Source organism: Scomber japonicus, chromosome 15 (genome assembly GCF_027409825.1).
Source record: "Scomber japonicus isolate fScoJap1 chromosome 15, fScoJap1.pri, whole genome shotgun sequence".
Lineage (NCBI taxonomy): Eukaryota > Metazoa > Chordata > Actinopteri > Scombriformes > Scombridae > Scomber > Scomber japonicus.
The window spans coordinates 17,762,128-17,781,579 of NC_070592.1; the positions used below are offsets into that span (position 1 = coordinate 17,762,128).

Sequence of the window (19,452 nt, forward strand, 5' to 3'; positions counted from 1 at the left end):
AGAAAGATTAAAGATGTGTATGTGAGCTTATTGATGAAAGAGTGTTTTCCTACAGTGTTTACTTCATGGGGGCCGCTGCCTACCTGACAGTGGAGAGGAGAGTGATGGAGAAATATGCGGGAAGAGGAGTTGGGGTGAAAGTATAATTTTTTGATATGGTAGCAAATCAGGGAATCTCTACTTTTGATTTATGTGTTCGTGTGATCTGTTCTGTGGTAAAAATGACCTCAAAATATGATAAAATTCAGGCAGTGTCTTAACAGATCTTTAAAGATGTGAGAAAGGAAAGATGAGAGGAGAAATGGATGAGAAAATGACCCATGGAGTGTTAAAAATACAAAATGTGCAGGAATTCAGGGGCATTGAACTGAATTGAACTTAAGAAACCAGGTATTTGCTTGTATACTTAAATTTATACAGAAATGCTTATAAAGACACACACACACACACACACACACACACACACACACACACACACACACACACACACACACACACACACACCCCAATGTGCAGACTAGCAGGAACACTGTAGGCTGTGTATAGTGGCTCTGCTTCACTTCCGCACCATAAATGTGTTTGCTATACGAGGGAACACGGGGAGAAAAGAGGAATTCATGTTGGTGTTTATTTGAGCTTTGGCCAAATCCAACCTGGGGCGGCTGCGCTGGTGCGCACACTGCACCAAACCCCAGCCGCTCCTGTACCCCCAGCCAGACACACTCATACTGTACACACTCAGTACACCCAAGCGCACACACAACGCAAATTTTACTACACACACATACACATACCTGTCCATCCTACCCATATCAAGGTGTGTTTGTCTTTCCCTGCCCAACATTTTAGGTCCTCCCATGGCAGGTATTTCCCTCTCTTCCCCACAGACACACACACGCACACACACACACTGGAGCTAAAGAGGGGGGCTGTCTGTGTGTGTGAAGCACTTGCATTGATAACCTGCAGCTCAGAGTCACTCAGTCTCACTTTGTGGCCGTGCCCCTTGCCTGGAACTCCCTTCGCCCTGCTCCATCTCCCCTCCGGCTTTTCACTCTTAGGACCATCTGCGGACGTGCTCGGACCCCCGCATTTAGCTGTCTCCCCTCTGTCACCATGTCGCCTAACCCGCCGTTGTTCCTGCTGCTCCTTGGCCTCATAGGAACTCAAGCCACCGTGGACCTCCGCACAGCTGCTGCCATGGGTAAGAATGATGACCTTTAACCCCTTAAGTTGATTAGCCCCGGTGAGGACTCAGAGGCTGCTGATGGTGTGATTCCTGACATCTAACACTGGATTTCACTCCTTATACTCAAAATACTTAACATTTTAGACATAAAACCCCAGTGTAGACATTACTGTGATGACACTTAACTGATCTCAACAGGTGCCTGAGGCAGAAGTGCTGTGAAGGTCTATCTATGTAATTAGATCCATCTTCATTCTTGTAATGGGTATCCATCTAGTCTGAGTTCTGGTGTTTGAAGTTGCGCTCAAAATTTGTACACCAGAGAGTGAAACAAACTCCCAGAGGTAGTAAAATTATAGGAGGGGAATGGAAACAGTTAAGTTGTTATGTAGTTGGACCCTGTGTCATGTGGAAATGATTTAAATAATTGTTTCAATGCTTTTTTTTTATTTGAAAAAACTGCATAAATCCACAGTGATTAGTGTCTTTTGTAATAGAAGAATTATAAGTAATGTATGTGGATTGGATGGTCAATATTGGAGACAGATGTAGTTTCATTTTGTTTCTGATGGTTGAATGGCTGGCTTAAAATACTGTGCGAGTTTGGATGGCGGTTTCAGGATGGACTTGGTGCTCTGGGCTTACATAATTGTGTGTGTGTGTGTGTGTGTGTGTGAGATGGAGAGATTGCTAGGAGGAAAAACTGGAAGGAGGGAGAGAGGTGAAGGGTGAGAAGGGAGATCAGTGATTATTCATAGACACTAGAGGTTTCAGGGAGCTGACAATTAATTTAATGAGGCCAGAAATGCCTGGACCCACACTGAAAACCCACTCAGCCTTTCTGCTACAAAACTCGTATGGATTTATTATCATCAGACAGACTGTGGCAGAATCAGTTTTCTGTCTCTGGAATACATAAAGTTGCTCCAATGTGTGATTTCAACTGAGCAGCTTGTTTAGTAGAAATGTGTGCATCCATATAACAAATAATTAAAAATTAAGTCAAGGTCTACTTTTTCTGAGCTTTCACAGTGATTTTGCCCTGTTTTCATCAATCCATAATATATTGATTTTATTATCCAAGAGGCACCTCAAAGACAAAACCTTTTGGAATATATTTTCTTATTTGACCAAACATCTAATCTGGCCAAACATTCCTCCATCTCTCCCCCCACCTTTCCCACCCTCCCCTGTTGCCTCCTTGCATCCTGTTTTTCTGTTTCCTCCCACTCCCACTATCTCTCTCTCTCTCTCTCTCACTCACACACACACACACACACACACACACACACATACACATACACATACACATACACATACACATACACATACACATACACATACACATACACATACACACACACACACACACACACACACTCTCACACACACACACACAGACACCGGCCTCCAACCCTTCTGCCCTCCCCTTTCACCTTTATCCAAATTCCCCCCTCTTTTCTTCCTACTTCATCAACTTATTTTCTTCATATTCATCTCCATTTCCAGACAATTTTGTGGATGTAAAATTACATAAGCTATAAAATAATGTTTACTTAATAATCACCTTTGTCACCCTACAGCAGCAGGTTTGTGCAAAACACGGCCCACAGACATTGTGTTCATCATCGACAGCAGTCGGAGTGTTCGCCCATCAGAGTTTGAGCAGGTCAAAGTCTTCCTGGCCAAGGTCATCGAGGGGCTGGATGTTGGACCTAATGCCACCCGTGTGGGAGTCGTGAACTACGCCAGCCGTGTGAAGAATGAGGCATGTGGCTCAAGCAAAGTGTTTGTTATGTCTCGAGCTGTTTCAAATATCGCTGATTTTGCTATTACCCCTCTATAGGTGTCTCTGAAAACACACCGCACCAAAGCTGCGCTGATCAAGGCTGTGACCAAGATTGAGCCCCTGTCCACTGGAACAATGACAGGTCTGGCCATCCAGTTTGCTCTAAACGTGGCCTTCAGTGAGGGCGAGGGTGCTCGTGTCAAGTCGCCTGATATCAGCAAGGTCACACATACATTTTATACACACTTCCACATGCAGTTCACCATATCCCATAATGACTTTGCATCTAATTTTGCACCTGTTCCAACACAGGTTGCCATTATCGTGACCGACGGGCGTCCCCAGGACAACGTGAAGGAAGTGGCTCAGCGTGCTCGAGATGCCGGCATTGAGATTTTCGCTATTGGTGTGGGACGTGTGGACATGAGCACCCTGAAGCAGATGGCCAGTGACACCCTGGATGAACATGTGGACTACGTTGAGAGCTACAGCGTCATTGAGAAGCTGACCAAGAAGTTCCAGGAAGCCTTCTGTGGTAAGATGGGAAGAGGAAGAGGGACAGATGAGGGATGTTGTCTGGATTAATTGTTTACAGTTTAAGAGGACAAGGATCAGTTGTTAGTGATAGAAATAGACTAGCTGAAAGAAGTACCCTTAGAATGAGTCATCATCATTATCCACACCTTTATCCCTGTGGAGAGAGCTGTCTATTGCACCCCCCCATACTGAGGGTAAGGTGTCAGGGCTTTTATCTTTTCATTCCAATTTATTGTTCCCTCCCTTTTGTCCTCCACTCCTCCTCAACAAGATTCATTCAGCCATTAAGACTCATTAAAAAAATCCCAGTGTGTGAGGGCATTAGGGCAGGAACAACCTTTTGGAATGAAATTCCCTCATGTTCCTCAGTCACTCTCAAACAACTGAGAGGCGAGACTGATCTATCTGTAATTACCGATCCATTAGTGACAATCATTAAATGTCTAATTAGTTATGCCCTTCGGCACTCCCAGTCTGCAGCACTTTTGACTGCTGCCTGCCATTCACTTTGCAGCAGCTTACTGCAGATGTTTTGCCCAAGGGCAAAACTGCATGTTGGCAGTGTTGGATTGTTATTGGATAAGCCTGTGTGTCACATTTAAAAGCAGAAATAAAAACAACACATTTTGTTCATTTAAGGCTACTCCAATCTTTTCCACCTGTTTGTTTTAAGGATCCACTGGATGCATGCATCATCTACATATGATAAAAACTGCTTAGGTTGACTGATTGAAGGCAGCAGGTCACAGTGGATCATTAAAAATAAATGCTAGATTTTCCCATTTTCAAACTGACATAGTTTCATTGTCTCCTCCTAACCCCATTGGACCCCCCCCCCCTTTGTGTGTGTGTGTGCCGCCACACATACTCTATGTGTGTGTACGTGTGTGTTCTGCATGCACACGCACACACACAGTGTCGGACCTGTGTGCCACTGGGGATCATGACTGTGAGCAGGTATGCATCAGCAGCCCCGGATCATACAAGTGTGCCTGCAAAGATGGCTTTACCCTCATGGCTGATGGTCGCAGCTGCAGTGGTGAGTGTGTGTCCGTGTGTGTCCGTGTGTGTCCGTGTGTGTGTGTGTGTGTGTGTGTGTGTGTGTGTGTAGGTAGTGGTCCAATTACGGTCACTGTGCTACCATGACTAACATGGTCTGCTGCATATATGTGTGTCTGATATCACCAGCTTGCAGCAACTCAGCAACAGATGTGGTGTTCCTGATCGATGGCTCTAAGAGCGTGCGTCCTGAGAACTTTGAGTTGGTCAAGAAGTGGATCAACCAAATCATTGACAAACTGGATGTTTCTGACAGCAAGGCTCATGTTGGACTGGTGCAGTACTCAAGCTTAGTCAGACAGGTATGTGTTTGTCGGGCATGTATTATCACCCAGTAATCACATTCCTTCCTTCCCTCCCTTGAACAAGTCATGTTTTAATCTCATTCCTGCAGGAGTTCCCCTTGGGCCGCTTCAACAATAAGAAAGACCTGAAGGATGCTGTGAAGAAGATGGCCTATATGGAGAGGGGAACCATGACAGGCCAGGCCCTCCGCTATCTGTCAGACAGCAGCTTCAGCCCCAGTCAGGGCGCCCGGCCTGGAGTCACCAAGGTGGGCATTGTCTTTACAGACGGACGCAGCCAGGACTACATCGGAGACGCCGCCAAGAAGGCCAAGGAGCATGGTGAGAAGATACTTCTCAATGCATAGGTGTAGTATGAGTAATCTGATATAATACCTATTTACACCAGAGAACTGTGTGTGTATGTGTGTGTGTATATTACAGGTTTCAAGATGTATGCTGTTGGAGTGGGCAATGCAGTGGAGGATGAGCTGAAAGAGATTGCCTCTGAGCCAACTGGAGAGCACTACTTCTACACTGCTGACTTCAAGACAATGAACCAGATTGCCAAGAAGCTGCAGATTAACATCTGTCAAGGTCGCTCATTATAGCATAAACACTTCAAATATCAATTCTTATATATATACTCACATGAACAACAGCTAAAATTTTGCTTTCTCTTCCCACAGAGGAGGACCCTTGTGAATGCGACTCCCTCGTAAAGTTCCAAAAGAAAGTAGAAGATGCCCTACAGGCACTAACAAAAAAATATATCCTTTACAAGACATGAAATGGTTTGAGAATATGATGTTGGGAGGTTTTTGATGTCTTTGTCATATTTTCTGTCTTATGGTTTCTGTCCTTAACAAATATCTTACTAGAGAGCATGTCGAAGAGGATCGCTTTGCTGGAGAACAAAATCGTCTGAGGACTCACATCCCACTCTTCCCTATTCATATGCACACTCACCTTCATACACACACAAACAATTTTTACTTCCTGTAAAATACTGAAGAGGAACTTGTGTGTGCGTGTACACCCTGACCTCTGCTTGTAGCCTGAGCTCTCCCAAACCACCTCTGCCTCCCCCTCTCTCGGCCTTACCTCTTCCACCCTTGGTTTCCTGGGACACGAAGCGCCAGTTGCCATGGGGACAACACCTTTGTGTGTGTGTGTGTGTGTCTGTGTGTGTGTGCGCTCTGAAGGTCATCCTCCATAGCCAGCCTGTGTGTTTGTTAATAAAAGTCTTCCCTCATAGGGAAACGGTGACGGTACACTGAAAGGTTTTTCTTTGTTGCTGCCTGTGTGCAAACAATGTTGAATCTCCCCCAAAGCCCCCAGAGAGTCTGTGTCTCGTCATGTCAAACGGAGCAGCACATCACCCTCACTTGTTTGTCTCTTTAAATCTGTCACTGTCATGTTTCCCTCTCTCTCCCCTCATATGTGAAGGCTTCAACTTTTTTCTCTTACCCCCACACAAAGGTATCTAATATTATGTATGGTATATATGAAGGTAAATTAATGTAAGATATATGTCTGATAATAAGGGTACACCATTGATGTTTTTTATTTTCCTAAATAAAGGTGATTCAGGAAGTACATATTATAAGATTGTGAAACTATTGTATGCAAAAATAACATTATTGACATAAATGCGCATACAGACTCAAATGATGTTTTAGTTTTACACAGTTAATTACAATTAAGCTTAAAAAGGATGCAGAATATTCTCACGTTGGCTACATGACATGGTCTCCGAGGACCACAAGGGCTTTGTGAAAACTGTTTAAATTCAATATCAGAGTTAAGTGCAGTGGCAGATGTTTATGTATATGTACAACTTGATTGTAATTTTACACAAAGTCTTATAAGTACTATACTCACCAAATGGTAGTGATGAGGACAAAATCAAAGTTGGATCTGTGGCCCAATGTGAATATCTAGGTTTTGGAAACTCCTTGCAGCCATTACGGTAATGTAATGCTAAAATAAACAGTAATGACATCAGTTTGTTGGCTTACATAGAGGATAAAACAAGTCATCAAATGCATTGTTCATTACAGCATCATTGTAGGCGTTTTAGCAGTTGTGGGATTATACCATTTTAAGACAGTGTGTGATGGATATTTGCCATCAGTTTTAACATTTAGACATGAAAAACATTCAGGTATACTTATAACTGTTTTATTTAGTATTACATATGGTAACAAGGAAGCATTTGTGTGCAGTTCATAAAAAAAACAGGTGTAGGCCAGCTTGCCTGCAGAAACCAGCACAATTCTCACAATTTCATTAAAAAAAGAGATACTCCTTTATTAATCCCACAGTGGGGGAATTTACATTATTGCAGCAGCAAAGTGGACAGTAAAAATAGAAGAGCGCCAATAAGAAAGAATAAAGAACAATGAACAATAAGTAAGTACAAAAGCAATAAAAACTAGTAGTAAGAAGTATTGGAAAATAATAGGAGTAAAATTGGTGTTGAGTGATATGCCCGAGGTTGATATTGTTATTGCACAAATAGTAGTATTAAAAACGAGCTTAAACAGTTATTATTAAAACGAAAATGTAAGTTACCATTCATTTTATTTTTTCACACAGCGTTATCTAAATGTAAGACAAATATTTAAAACTGAAAGTGAGCGCCTCCTCGTCCTCTTCACTGTCTTCAGTCATTAGTGGAAAGTTTCGGTCACGTCACTGTGACGTCACGCATCTGCCAGCTCTGAACAGCTGAACGAAACCGGCGACTTGAACTGTCGCTGCTACAAAAATACGCCTTTTAATATCTCATGTACGCTGATTTTTAGACTTTAATTATATCGTGTGCAAGTCGGGGAGTTCAGTGTAAACACAAACTATTGGTTCTCAGTGTTTCTTTGTATTATTACGGTTAAATGCGTTGTTAAACAGTTTGCAGCATCTGCTAGCAGCAGCTAGGCTAACAGGTAGCAGCTATGAAAAGAGGAATATGTGATGAGAGCCTTGAAGGTTGACCGTCAGCGTTAATGATTTGTGGAGCTGATGATTGCGCAGTTAACAAAGATAAGACAGGCAGCGGACATCTCAAGTATTTGGCATTTAAGTAAACTAATCTTTGGGTGTAGCTAGCGGTTACTTAATACTTCAGCTAACTAGCGGCGGTGAACTAATCGAGGTGCTTTGAAGGTGCAGAGGAACCAGGGCAAGAGATGGCGAGTGACCCTGCGACGGGCTTAACATGCCGGGCTAACGGAGAGAAAGCACCGGGGCGAGGGTCCGCTTCTGGCCGCTCATGTCGCCACCTGTCTGAGTCAGAAACTGACGGTGGCCCGACCGTGAGGAGCTTAGCACGGCTGTGCAGCAGGGACGAGGAGGAGCGGGCAGCGGCTCTGGAGGAGCTGAGCCAGGGGGTCCTGGTGGGCTTGGATCTGGACCGGCCCGGTTCGGCACGGCTGGGCAAACCAACGCTTCTGCATCTGCTCCGGCTCTCCAGGTCGTGTCCACTGCAGGAGGTGCGGGAGAAAGCCACGGAGCTGCTGCGGACTGCGCAGGTAATGTTGACATAACATAGTATACAGTCCTCTGCTCACATTGAAGCAGGGGGAAATATCCATCAAAAACTGTGCACATTTGATAGTAATACGCAGAAGTTTTTTCTTATTTTACGAGCATTGGGCCATCTTGCTTATCATATTAGGACATACTAAGATTAGCTGGCTGGTTGATTAATCATCACCTAACAGCTGATTGGTCAAAGCTATGGCCTGATTTCCATTTTCTATCAAGATTGCTGCTGGTTTCATCAGACATTGAACTACAGGAGGTGATGCAAGACTCAGCTGCGGTGTGCACAAACAAGCAGGCCGGGCACGCCCCCTCCCGGTGCCCTGAAAAACACAGCTGACACACCCCCTTCAGCGTCACGGGCACAGCCAGCTGTAGCTTCGAGAAATAAAAAGTCAGACTAATCTGTTGGAAGTAACAAGCGGTCATTTGTGGTAATCTGCCTGCGGGGTTTCGATGATGTCGGTGAGTTTTAAACGCAGGCTGTGATAGGAAGAGTTTATGGAGAGCAGGTTATGAAACGGCTCTCTCCAGTTATACAATACAACAGCTGCAGCCTATGTGGGTCTAGTCAAGTTCAGGGTGGTTGAAACTCAACTACAGATCTGCTCATTCGTTTTAGATATTCTCTTTCTTTTAATACAACCATATTAACTATCTGGATTAAGTTTTTAAGAAGAACCAGTTTAACCTTTTAGTTCAGTTTGTTTGCTCAAAACATTTTTTACATTTTGATATGAGGTAATGTATAGACCCAGAAAGTGTAGTAAACACGCACTATGTATGTGTTGTTTTGGATGTATGCAGTGTCACACTAAGGACTCTGAATGAGGACTTTAATATTAGGCTTTTCCTGTGGATGTTTACTCTTTGCTGCCATGTTCTTGTCAGGTAGAATTAATTCCTGTGTTGTTTATTAATATCTGATTAATTTTACTAATGACATTTATATTTTTCATATTAGGCAAACATCTGATGGTTTTACATTGTAAACTATTAAAATAATAAGAAAATGAGGGACAAGTTTTTAGAATATAGAAGCACCTCTGTTTTAAATCTAGCTATATTTAAGATATGACAGATACTGAACTGATATGTTTCTGCTCTTAGGGTCCTTTTTATTTTTATTTTCATTTTCATTACATATTTCTAAAATATATATATGTGTGTGTCTATATAGATAGATAGATATATTTACATGTGTGAGTTGGTGCTTTTATATAGTATGTTAATCAGTGATAGATTGGGTTTTGCACATATATCATGTGACAAGAGCCTTTGATCTATTCAAGATGACGACTATGTATATTTTGAGAACATAGCTCAAAATGTCACTGGTGGATGTCTTATTAAATTGCATGTAAGGGAGCTACAGTGTACGAACCTTTACCTTAGTTTTTTTGTAATGTATAGGCCCGATATAATCAGCAACTATATTTTGTCGATTGATAACCACGTGTCATTTTTCAAGCAAAAATGCCAAACATCCTCAAGTCTCAGCTGTGAGAACTTGCTGTTTTTCTTTACTAAATATTATTATTTTTGTGGCGGTTGATCAGACTAAACAAACAACTGATCATATCTTGCTTGGGAGATTTGTGATGAGCATGTTTCACTCTTGTGTACTTCTGTCTTTTAACTGTCTGTGTCTTTCTCATCACCATTAGGAACAAGGAGTTGATGTACCACGTGCTCTGGCCTCTGGCCCAAGTGCCTTTATTCCAACAAAACAGGTGTGTATGTGTAACTTTGAACAGTTTTCTGGTCATTTAAATCCTTTATTATAACATAGCACCGTTTGTAACTAAAATAAAAAAAGTTTATTTATTTACAGATGTTATAGGGGCTTAATTATGAAAAGTATTACTGTTAAAAGAAGTGTTTTCAACATTTGTTTCCCACTATTGCTAAGTATTGTAATGTGAAGTCATAAGGAAGGCAACACTGGTAACCAGGTTTTCCTGATAAAACATCCCATAATCAGTGTGATATGTGTGTGTGGTGTGTGTACAGCTGTCCTGTATTTCTATTATACTGGGTGTCTCACAGGCTGGCATCATGATAAACAATCAAATCAGTGTGTGTGTTTCTTGCCAGTTGAAACTACAAATTACCATATCTTTGAAACATAATTTGAATAAATAGACATGATAAGGTTGCTAACAGTCACCAAATCAGTGCTAGTATTCTTATTTAGTTCCACTTTGGCTCAGATTTCTTTTTCTCTTTTATTAGAAAAATCACTGGATAACACACAGACATCCTCCTTCCTTTATTGAGTTTTTATGGTTAAAAGGAAGTTTTATTACCAAGTAGCTGTTAAAGTGTTGTGGCTGCTGCAATACTGCAGTGCTTGTTGCTTCATGTCATCAAGAAACGCAACACTTAAAATGTGTTGCCAAAGCTGATGACTGAAAATGCTGACTTGATGTGTGACTCACTCCAAGCTTTCCATTGGAACGAGTGGGAGTGTTGAATCAGCTCTGGACGTTTTCTGCCTCACAGGGCTGCTCGTTTCTGGCTTTAAGAGAAATGTATTACTTTCAAGTGAATTAAAGCCAAAAAGTGTCTGTATTAAAGAAAAGAAAAAAAAGAATGTGACTTCAGAAGTACTTAAGGGAATCAACTGTCAGACTTTAACATGAATGTTGTCTTATTCTTTAGACATTGAGAGAAGGAACAGACCAGAACATCTTGATTGAATCTTTTCTTTCATTGGGTCGTGTGGACCACATCACCATGGTAATGGCACTGCACCCTGCTTACCTCAGCTGCTTCCTGAGGACCCAACATGCTTTGTTGGAGCTGGATGGCCCCTTGCCCCACCATTGGAGACATTACATTGCTGCCATGGTAAGAAAACCACAATATATGATTATTATCTCCATGGCACTTTTTAAATCCAACACCAGCAAATGCAGTTATGGCGTGATGTACACTTGTGAAAATAAAGACCTAAAAATATTTTGATTGAAGACACTACAATAATATTCAGGAAAAAAGACTATTTTACAATCAAGAGAATATAAAATGTAGTCAGCTTTTCAAAAAGACATATTTTAAAATCCCATTCAGCACCTGCAAAGATAATGAAACATGATGATAAATCAACTGTGGACATTAAAGTTGCTATCTACTTCAGGTAAGTGGTTGTCCTTTTACAGCCGATATAGCACAAAACAACAATACACTACAACTAAAGTGCAATTAACAGTAGTTGAATACATGAATAGGACCAGTAAACTTTGAAATTAAATATTATTCTTACGGGCGCGCAGGTGGTTGAGTGGTTAGAGCACACGCCATATACGCAGCCAGCCCCGGTTCGAATCCTGGTCGGGGGTCCTTTGCTGCATGTCACACCCCCCCTCTCTCCCATGTTTCCTGTCTGTCTACTGCCAGACAATATCAAAAAAAAAAAAAAGATTCTTACAAAGGCAGCTTTTGAGCACATAATTGTTTTCTTTCTTTTTTTCAGCGTCTAAAATAATGTTTTTATATAAAAACAAACGGTGCAAATTAAAACTGTGCACATTAAAACAGACCCTTTTCAGCCCCCCGTTTTCTTTTTCAAATGTCTGCTGTGAAAATAGTCTATTGTTCTTAACTCTAAACAGGACTGCTGTCTGTTGAAATTTTTAGCATAACTGTGCAGTGTCACTGCGGGTAAAATCATATTATCAACACAGTCTGTCTGATAAAGCCCACATGATCATTTGAAGGGACATTTTTAAAGCGGTAGTGACCGTGTGTTTACTGTTATTTTATTTGCATCTTCATTTAGTTTTTAGTGTCAAATGAGGCAAAACTAAAAAGACTTATTCTGACTGAGCCACTTATGATTTGTTTCTTCTTACACACACACATACACACACACACACGTATCTAATCATTTTGGCTTTATTCCTGTCTTGGCACAATTATATCAATATTGCAGTAATGTTCTTTTCGGCATGCTGCCTCTTTTACAGTCAGATCAGCTGTAGTGACCATAAATAAATAGAAAGGCTGCAGGGGTAAGGATGTGAGGAAGCACAGTGCATTAATTAGAAAGAACAGCATTTTTACTCTCTGACTGAAGTGACATCACTGCATTTCAGCTTCAGCTGAACCTTTCACTGTGTCATAGCTGGGGGAACAGCTGCAGCTAATAAAATTAATGGAGGTAGGTGTGATTTGGATGTGAGCACCATGCGGTTAGCAAACACTGTTAATAATGACTATTATCAGCTCTTGATCGGTAACTAACCTTAATCAAACCTCTCGTTAATTTTATTAGCTTCAGTTTTAAAAAGCATCACTTGACAAACAAGTGAAACTGTTACAGCTGCATATGTTTAAAGTTTGTACTGTTCATTCTTTATTTTTCAAAACATGTTAAACTTGATCCTACATAAGCTCAGCCAGATGTTTTTGATGTAATTATGATGCTCCACCGTAGAGTTGTGTCACAGGTCATTGACTCATGTGTGTTTGTGATAACAATGTCTGAAAACCAGTGAACCAGTGACTGACTACTTACTGAACCAAGGAGGATTTGAGACTTAATCTTACATATCAAATGATTAAAATGTCTAGAAAACTTCAAAGAAACACAACAAACATTCTTCATTATAATTGTTTTTCATTTGGACATGTTGTTTTTTGGTCAAGTTCGATGGTAGATCATTGAAGGAATTAGTAGTGTATAAAAATATATTTTGACAGAGATCCCAGTTGGGTTGAAGTTACAATTTAAAAACAAGTGAATAAAAGAATGTTATGTTGTAATGTAATGTTGCAGGAACACAAACACATTAAGAAATTAAATGATTTTGTTATCAAGAGAAAGTTAACATGTATTATGCTGCCACTAATAGGTCTGCTGAAGACCCTCCCATAAATATTTAATGACTCTCCTCACTCATCGAAACATCACATTAGCTGCACTTTCACCTGATCTACTGGAGGAGAAGTTTAGTCGTGTTGCTTTAACCTGTGAGTCTTTGACATTTATGAGCACAGACTGATCTTAATGGGGATTTTACACATCAAAGTCTGTTTACACGTGTTGGGGAGAGCCGCTGCATATATGAAAAAAAGCTGAATCCTGAGACCTCTGTAACCCGCTCCTCATCTCTGCATGAGGCTAGTGACTCCAGGCTACATCACCCACTACTAGCATAACAAACCACAACCCGTACAGTCCATAAATCAAGACAGGTTGCATTGTTGGTAATCTAGGTGCTGGGTTTTGATAAGGAAGAGGAATACATAGAACAGTAATACACAGATTAGTAATGACGCTTTATTTTTAATGTATGGTCAAGAGTCTACAACACTGACTCTGTGTCATGTTTCACAGGCTGCAGCTCGACACCACTGCTCGTACCTAGTGCAGCATCACAGCGCAGGATTCCTGGACGCTGGTGGGGAGGAGAGCTGGCTGAGCAGCCTGGAGCACGCTCCCACCAAACTCCGCAGCCTGCAAATGCTCAACAAGCTGCTGGCACACAGACCCTGGCTCATCACACAGCAGCACATCCAGGTCAGACACAGCACCCACTCAGACACTCTCAGTCTCTCTGCTTGTAGCAGATTGTAGAGACTGATTGTTGTAATGGAGAAAAACAAGAGTTTTCCATGTGTTTTCCAATTTTACAGTGCTTTATATTTTCACTAATGAAAATATACAGTATGTAATGCCAGAGGTTTTTCACAATCGAAGGATTATTAAACCAGGTGCACAGAATAACATGAACGCCTTCTATATATTCTACTTAAATACAAAAAAATCAGCAATAAATATTGAAGCTTGATGGTTCATTCTTGACCTTTTGAAATAGACGTTTGACAAAACTTCTTATCCCAAGGCCCACTTTCTTGGTTTTTTCAAAGCTTTCAGCCACATTTTCCTGGCCTTCCTCAGCAGATGGAGTTTGCTCCATTGCCTATGGAGATGTTTTACTTGTTATTAACCCTTACATACATATTCTGTCTCATAATAAGTCTCTACACCAATTCACATTCATAAATTCTTCCATCAGTCATTAATAAATGTTTGATTAATCGTTCTGTTTGATTAATCAAATGGAAAAAAGACATTCACAATCACTATTTTATTGTCCAGGAGAACATTTTATAGAATATGATGAATACAACAACATGTTTGAATGCTTATTTTGGAATTTTTTAAATAAACATTTGTATAAATAAGAATGTGTATCAACGACACAGAAAAACATTTTATTTTTTTAGTTTTAGTTTTTGTATACTGTTGGTCACAGTAGGAAAAGTCCAGCTAAAAGAAATATCTATAGAGTGTTTTTACAGCTCTCAAATGTAAAAGTGGGTCAAATTTGACCATAAATCAGTGTGTAAGGGTTAAGTGAGCTTAGCAAAAAGGAAAAAACTAATAAGTGGACCGTGTGATGAGAATCTTTTATGAGGCCCTCTTTTGCACTAAATTGGCAGGGGTTATTGTTATTTTGTTCACAGCTGTATTTGGTGGTACAGAAGTTGTAAAATGTGGTCTGTCCTGTAGGAACTGGTGTGTCCTGGAGCAGATCCTCGCTGGTCATTGGCTGAACTTATTCATGCCGTGGTCCTTATGGCACAAGCTCACTCTCTCTGTTCATTCGTCTGGGGCTGCGGCTTAAATCCTGAACCTGACCACATCGGAGGTTATACCTTCCAGCCTCCTTCACCCAGTCACTTCCCTCGCAGCCCGAATAGTCCCGCTCATGAGGATGGCAGACAAGAGGTGAGTCTAGTGATCATTTTTCACCACAGCTGCGACAAGCCTGAACTTAAGTGTCAGCAGGACGCGGACAGAGATGCATTTGTTTCATCAGTCACACTGGTTTAGTAACAGTGGTAGAAACGGTCATTTAACAGTTCCTAAAGCCCCACCCCCACACACTTTTCTTCATTTCTTCCCAGTTGGTTGATGGAGCAATGGAGGTGGAGGTGTTGATGAAGAGGATGGTGGAGCTGCAGCAGCAGGAGGAGGAGTGCACACAGGAAGAGATGGTCACTCGCTTTGAGAAGGAAAGGAGCGAGAGCATACCAACAGGTACAAATCTGCCCACTAATGCGTGCATCACTCTGCCATTTACTCAGTTCGCTTTTGTTTACTCGCCGCTTCCTCTTTGTTGTGTTTGTTTAGCGGTTGTGCGGGGCGCTCCACCTGACCTGGTGCTTTGTCTGGTGGAGGATCAAGAGTTCACATATGAGGACTTTGCCCCTAGAGGAGAGCAGTCACCAGCCACCATGAGAGCTCAGGTAATTTGGAACATTTCTGTTTGTATTTTGCCTTTTTTTTTGACAGTGTACATGTTGATTGTTTGTGCTTAGTGTTGCAGAACTGTTTTTGTAACTGTTGATGTCTGATGTGTGCAGGACTATTCATGGGAGGACCATGGCTACTCTCTGGTCAACAGATTACTGCCAGACATGGGCCAGCTCCTCGATGAGAAATTCCAGGTATTCTCAACATTCAACTCATACACATAAACACCAATAAGCAGGTAAAAAAACAGGATAAGACATGACAGATCAAGGAGTTTTAGTGCAATAAGATGCAATAAGAAACTAAGATGTGGAGGAGATGGTGTGGGCCTACATGCTTGGTACAACTCCTGAAGTGAAACCACTTGGTGTCAGCAAAACAAGACATTGGTTCCAACTTAATAGTAGAATAGTGTTTCCCAACCTGTGGGTCAATGCTCCCACAAGGGAGAAGTGCAGAAAATGTCAGTTTCTATAGGTGTTTGTTCGCTTTGTTCCCACCTCCTTTACATGCAGTGATGTGATAGCTGGAGTACATTCTCTGAAACAGCACAGTGTCCTTGGTTAGAAGAGAAAGCTCAATAATAGAGCACAAGACAATTCAGACTGTCTTTGCCCTCTGTGATCATAATTTTATTGTAGCTGTCAAAGTAAACACATTGATTATGAAACACAGCTCTCCTGTGCTGGCTAACTCACTACAGACCAGGAGTTGTTATAGTCTCATTAAGTTTAGCACTGTACAAACAAAAAAAGTTAGGCATATTAAAGTTAGCTGATTAATATACTTGTCTAACAAAAGATAACATAGTTAGCTAGCAAAGTAAATGTTGTGACAAGATGTGTAACATTCTGTTCTTCTTCTCATGTTGGTGTTTATACTTGTTTGACAAACAAGAGAAGCATTATTAATTCTTCCAGGATTGCAAGTTTACTGTTCTATTTTTCCAACAGTTTCAAATCCCATCTGTGTGGCGACAGAGTTACTGTAACTTTTACCTTACCTAATTTTTTTCTGATTGAACCTCCTACAATTTTCCCTCTAAAGTTATTTTTCTTGGTAAATGGAAGTAGCTGCTGTATAGAGTAAACTCGCTTTACATCTATCAGCAAATAACATTTGATGGTAATCTCATGCTTAATAAACACACCGGAGAGACAGAAAAAAAAGAGAGTGAAAGCCCAGGCAAGGAAAGAAAAGAGAAGTAAACGGGTAAAAATTTGCACTATGAGTTGTAATAGAGACAGAGCGCAAGGCGTCACGCTCTGTAAACCACAACCACCAGAGAGAAAAACAATAGCACCATAATGCGCAACAAAGGGCTGAAGCGCTTACAAAAACCCTGCAGATTTCATCACGTCGAAGGATTATTTTAGCACCCTATGTCTACCAGAGAGGAAAATGTAGTTTATAGCGTATACTGAAACCTGTTACATTGTGTATGCAATACATAAATGCAAAGACTGACATCACATCCACAGTAGAGAGCACAATCATACATCAAACTCTACAATATAACAGGATGGCATGACACTTTTCACAGCTGATTTGGCGACTATAGTTTTTAAACAGCAGAGGAAATTACACACACATACAGATGTAATCATTTCCCATTCAGGCCCAGTTACCTTTCTTTAGTTCTCCTTTTACAGTTAGCATTGCAGCTGTATGCAAATTAACTGAGTTGCAGGCTGTTTGTGCAGCTCAGGTCGGGTCTTTCTCTTCTTCTGCACGGCACACAGCCTGTAACATTATCCACTTTTGTCTTTTTAGAGGCTCAGTTTTTCAATTCAGCTGCTTATAAAAACTTAGTTCTGGGTTCTTTACCTTGTTGGTAGTGCATCCCACCATACAGCAGCTTTTAGCCATTTTTCTATTGCTGACACACAGAAGTGACAAGGAAGGCACCTTGAATTGTTTCCCTTCTGGGGTGGCCAGGACTTCATTGCGCTGTATCTCTGTTATCTTAAAGAGCACATCCTTCTGATCTGAGCATTGTTTAAGCCAGTCTTCCCATCGCTCATTTTAAGAACACGAGGTCCATGAGTGGCCTTTCTTTTGTTTTTTTTCCGAGACCTCCCCACCACTTTTCAAATCAAACCTTAACCCTTCCATAGGCCTATTATTAATGTTTAAACGATCCCATTGCAGGTTGTGAGCAACTTAACCTACAACAGGATGGCCATGCATGAAGATGTGGACACTCACACTCTGAGGAAAGCCCTGTGGAACTACATCCACTGCCTCTATGGGATACGGTCAGTGTCTAAACTAAATTACTTAAAATAAAACTTTTTTTTCCCTCTGTTGTCACTAACTTTCTGCCACTGCATGTATGCAGATACGACGATTACGACTATGGAAGTGTGAATGTGTTGCTGGAGCGCTCTTTGAAGGTGTTTGTCAAAACCATGGCCTGTCATCCTGAGCAGACCACAGCACATGTTTACCACTCCTTCTGGAGACACTTCAGACACTCTGAAAAGGTACGGACCAGTTCAAACACTCACCTGACCTGCACTCTTCAGTCACAACGACTGGATCATCTGACATTTTATGCATGTCCTCCCTCTTTGCCAGCTACTCAGCACAGAATGAATCATTTGACATTTTAGCTTTTCTGCTCTTTTTTCCTGTATTTTTAAATGTCATTAGAGAAGGGAAGCCTCACAGTCAGGACTTGAAAGTGTGTCACCCAGTAACCTGAAAGTAATGACACGGTTCTCTTTTTTGCAGGTTCATGCAAACCTTATAGTGATGGAGGCCCGACTACAAGCAGCCCTTCTGTACACCTTACGAGCCATCACACACTACATGAGATGACACATGCAGACACGTGTTTTTGCAGATGCTGAGCCAGCTGTGTTGTACCACAGTCCAATGCATATCATGACATGGATAGACAATCTCACACACACACACACACACACACACACACACACACACACACACACACACACACACACACACACACACACACACACACACACACACACACACACTACAGTGAATGCTTGTGTATGCATATCTTATGTTTCAGTGTTAATGTTTTGATGCTGCTTTTTGTGACAGGGATATTTAAAGTTTGTTACTTATTTTGCACTGAAATTTGTCAGGTTTTGTTTCCCCACTTGAGCCTCAACAGTTCCCCCCCCCCCCCCCCCCAGAATATCTTGCACATGTTTCTGTCAATCACAAGCATATCTAGGTGCTACATGGCAGTTACAAGAGTGGAATAAGGCACAGCATTACTAAATCATCATGATTCAAGTGTTTCCTTTTCAGAAATGTTTTTGATATGACTGTTCAGGCCAACTTCTATCAACCAGACAACACAATGACTACTCATGCCTCAGTCCTCTCTGTCTGCAGCACACAGAGGCTGAGTTAAAAGAAAAGCAAAATAACTTGTATTTTTATATACAATAAAAAGTTACTTTGTTATCAAAATGAAAACACAGTGTTGCATGCTTCTCTGAACATACTCTATAGTTTAAGGTTGTATTTAAAGCACAGTGAAGTCTCAAGTATCTCTTGTATCAGGAAGCAGCTCTTGTATTTTTTGACATCCAATTCAAAGCGTTACATAAGAGATATGTATTTTGAGAGTTAAGTCCCCCCCCCAAAGAAACACAAGGCAGCTGGACATGAACCCGAACTTGTATGGACAGTTGCATGGACACACCAGACGATGGCGACAAAGACTACAGTTCACTTTGAGTCAGCAACTATTAAAATAATGTTAAAAATACATAAAGGCTTGTTCTGCTTTCCGGTT

At 41.3% G+C, this 19,452-nt stretch overlaps 2 protein-coding genes across 4 annotated transcripts; both read left to right on the top strand.

The window, feature by feature from the left end:
- The first annotated feature begins 1,070 nt into the window (after positions 1 to 1,070).
- On the top strand, positions 1,071 to 5,823 carry matn1 (matrilin 1). Its single transcript, XM_053334886.1, has 10 exons — positions 1,071 to 1,204; positions 2,773 to 2,957; positions 3,036 to 3,200; positions 3,291 to 3,513; positions 4,432 to 4,554; positions 4,704 to 4,876; positions 4,969 to 5,200; positions 5,303 to 5,455; positions 5,548 to 5,628; positions 5,737 to 5,823. Exons 1-10 carry the CDS (start codon positions 1,117 to 1,119, stop codon positions 5,784 to 5,786), a joined length of 1,473 nt encoding a protein of 490 aa, XP_053190861.1. The 5' UTR covers positions 1,071 to 1,116; the 3' UTR covers positions 5,787 to 5,823.
- Positions 5,824 to 7,506: 1,683 nt separating this feature from the next.
- On the top strand, positions 7,507 to 19,130 carry sesn2 (sestrin 2). 3 transcript variants are annotated; one of them, XM_053334878.1, is made up of 11 exons: positions 7,507 to 8,391; positions 10,072 to 10,137; positions 11,069 to 11,257; positions 13,749 to 13,931; positions 14,928 to 15,146; positions 15,326 to 15,458; positions 15,552 to 15,667; positions 15,785 to 15,868; positions 17,826 to 17,932; positions 18,016 to 18,160; positions 18,411 to 19,130. In XM_053334878.1, exons 1-11 carry the CDS (start codon positions 8,050 to 8,052, stop codon positions 18,495 to 18,497), a joined length of 1,671 nt encoding a protein of 556 aa, XP_053190853.1. In that variant the 5' UTR covers positions 7,507 to 8,049; the 3' UTR covers positions 18,498 to 19,130. The 3 variants fall into 3 exon arrangements, with proteins under 3 accessions (XP_053190853.1, XP_053190852.1, XP_053190854.1); XM_053334877.1 differs by lacking the exon at positions 18,411 to 19,130 and having other exon boundaries at positions 18,016 to 18,331; XM_053334879.1 differs by lacking the exons at positions 7,507 to 8,391; positions 18,411 to 19,130 and adding an exon at positions 8,780 to 8,869 and having other exon boundaries at positions 18,016 to 18,330.
- The last annotated feature ends 322 nt before the right edge of the window (positions 19,131 to 19,452 follow it).

Coding starts and splice junctions, on each gene's coding strand:
- matn1 (XM_053334886.1), top strand. CDS start 1,117: ATGTCGCCTAACCCGCCGTTGTTCCTGCTGCTCCTTGGCCTCATAGGA. Junction 4,877..4,968: donor ACTCAAGCTTAGTCAGACAG/GTATGTGTTTGT, acceptor TCATTCCTGCAG/GAGTTCCCCTTGGGCCGCTT. Junction 5,456..5,547: donor GCAGATTAACATCTGTCAAG/GTCGCTCATTAT, acceptor CTCTTCCCACAG/AGGAGGACCCTTGTGAATGC.
- sesn2 (XM_053334877.1), top strand. CDS start 8,050: ATGGCGAGTGACCCTGCGACGGGCTTAACATGCCGGGCTAACGGAGAG. Junction 8,392..10,071: donor AGCTGCTGCGGACTGCGCAG/GTAATGTTGACA, acceptor CATCACCATTAG/GAACAAGGAGTTGATGTACC. Junction 10,138..11,068: donor CCTTTATTCCAACAAAACAG/GTGTGTATGTGT, acceptor CTTATTCTTTAG/ACATTGAGAGAAGGAACAGA.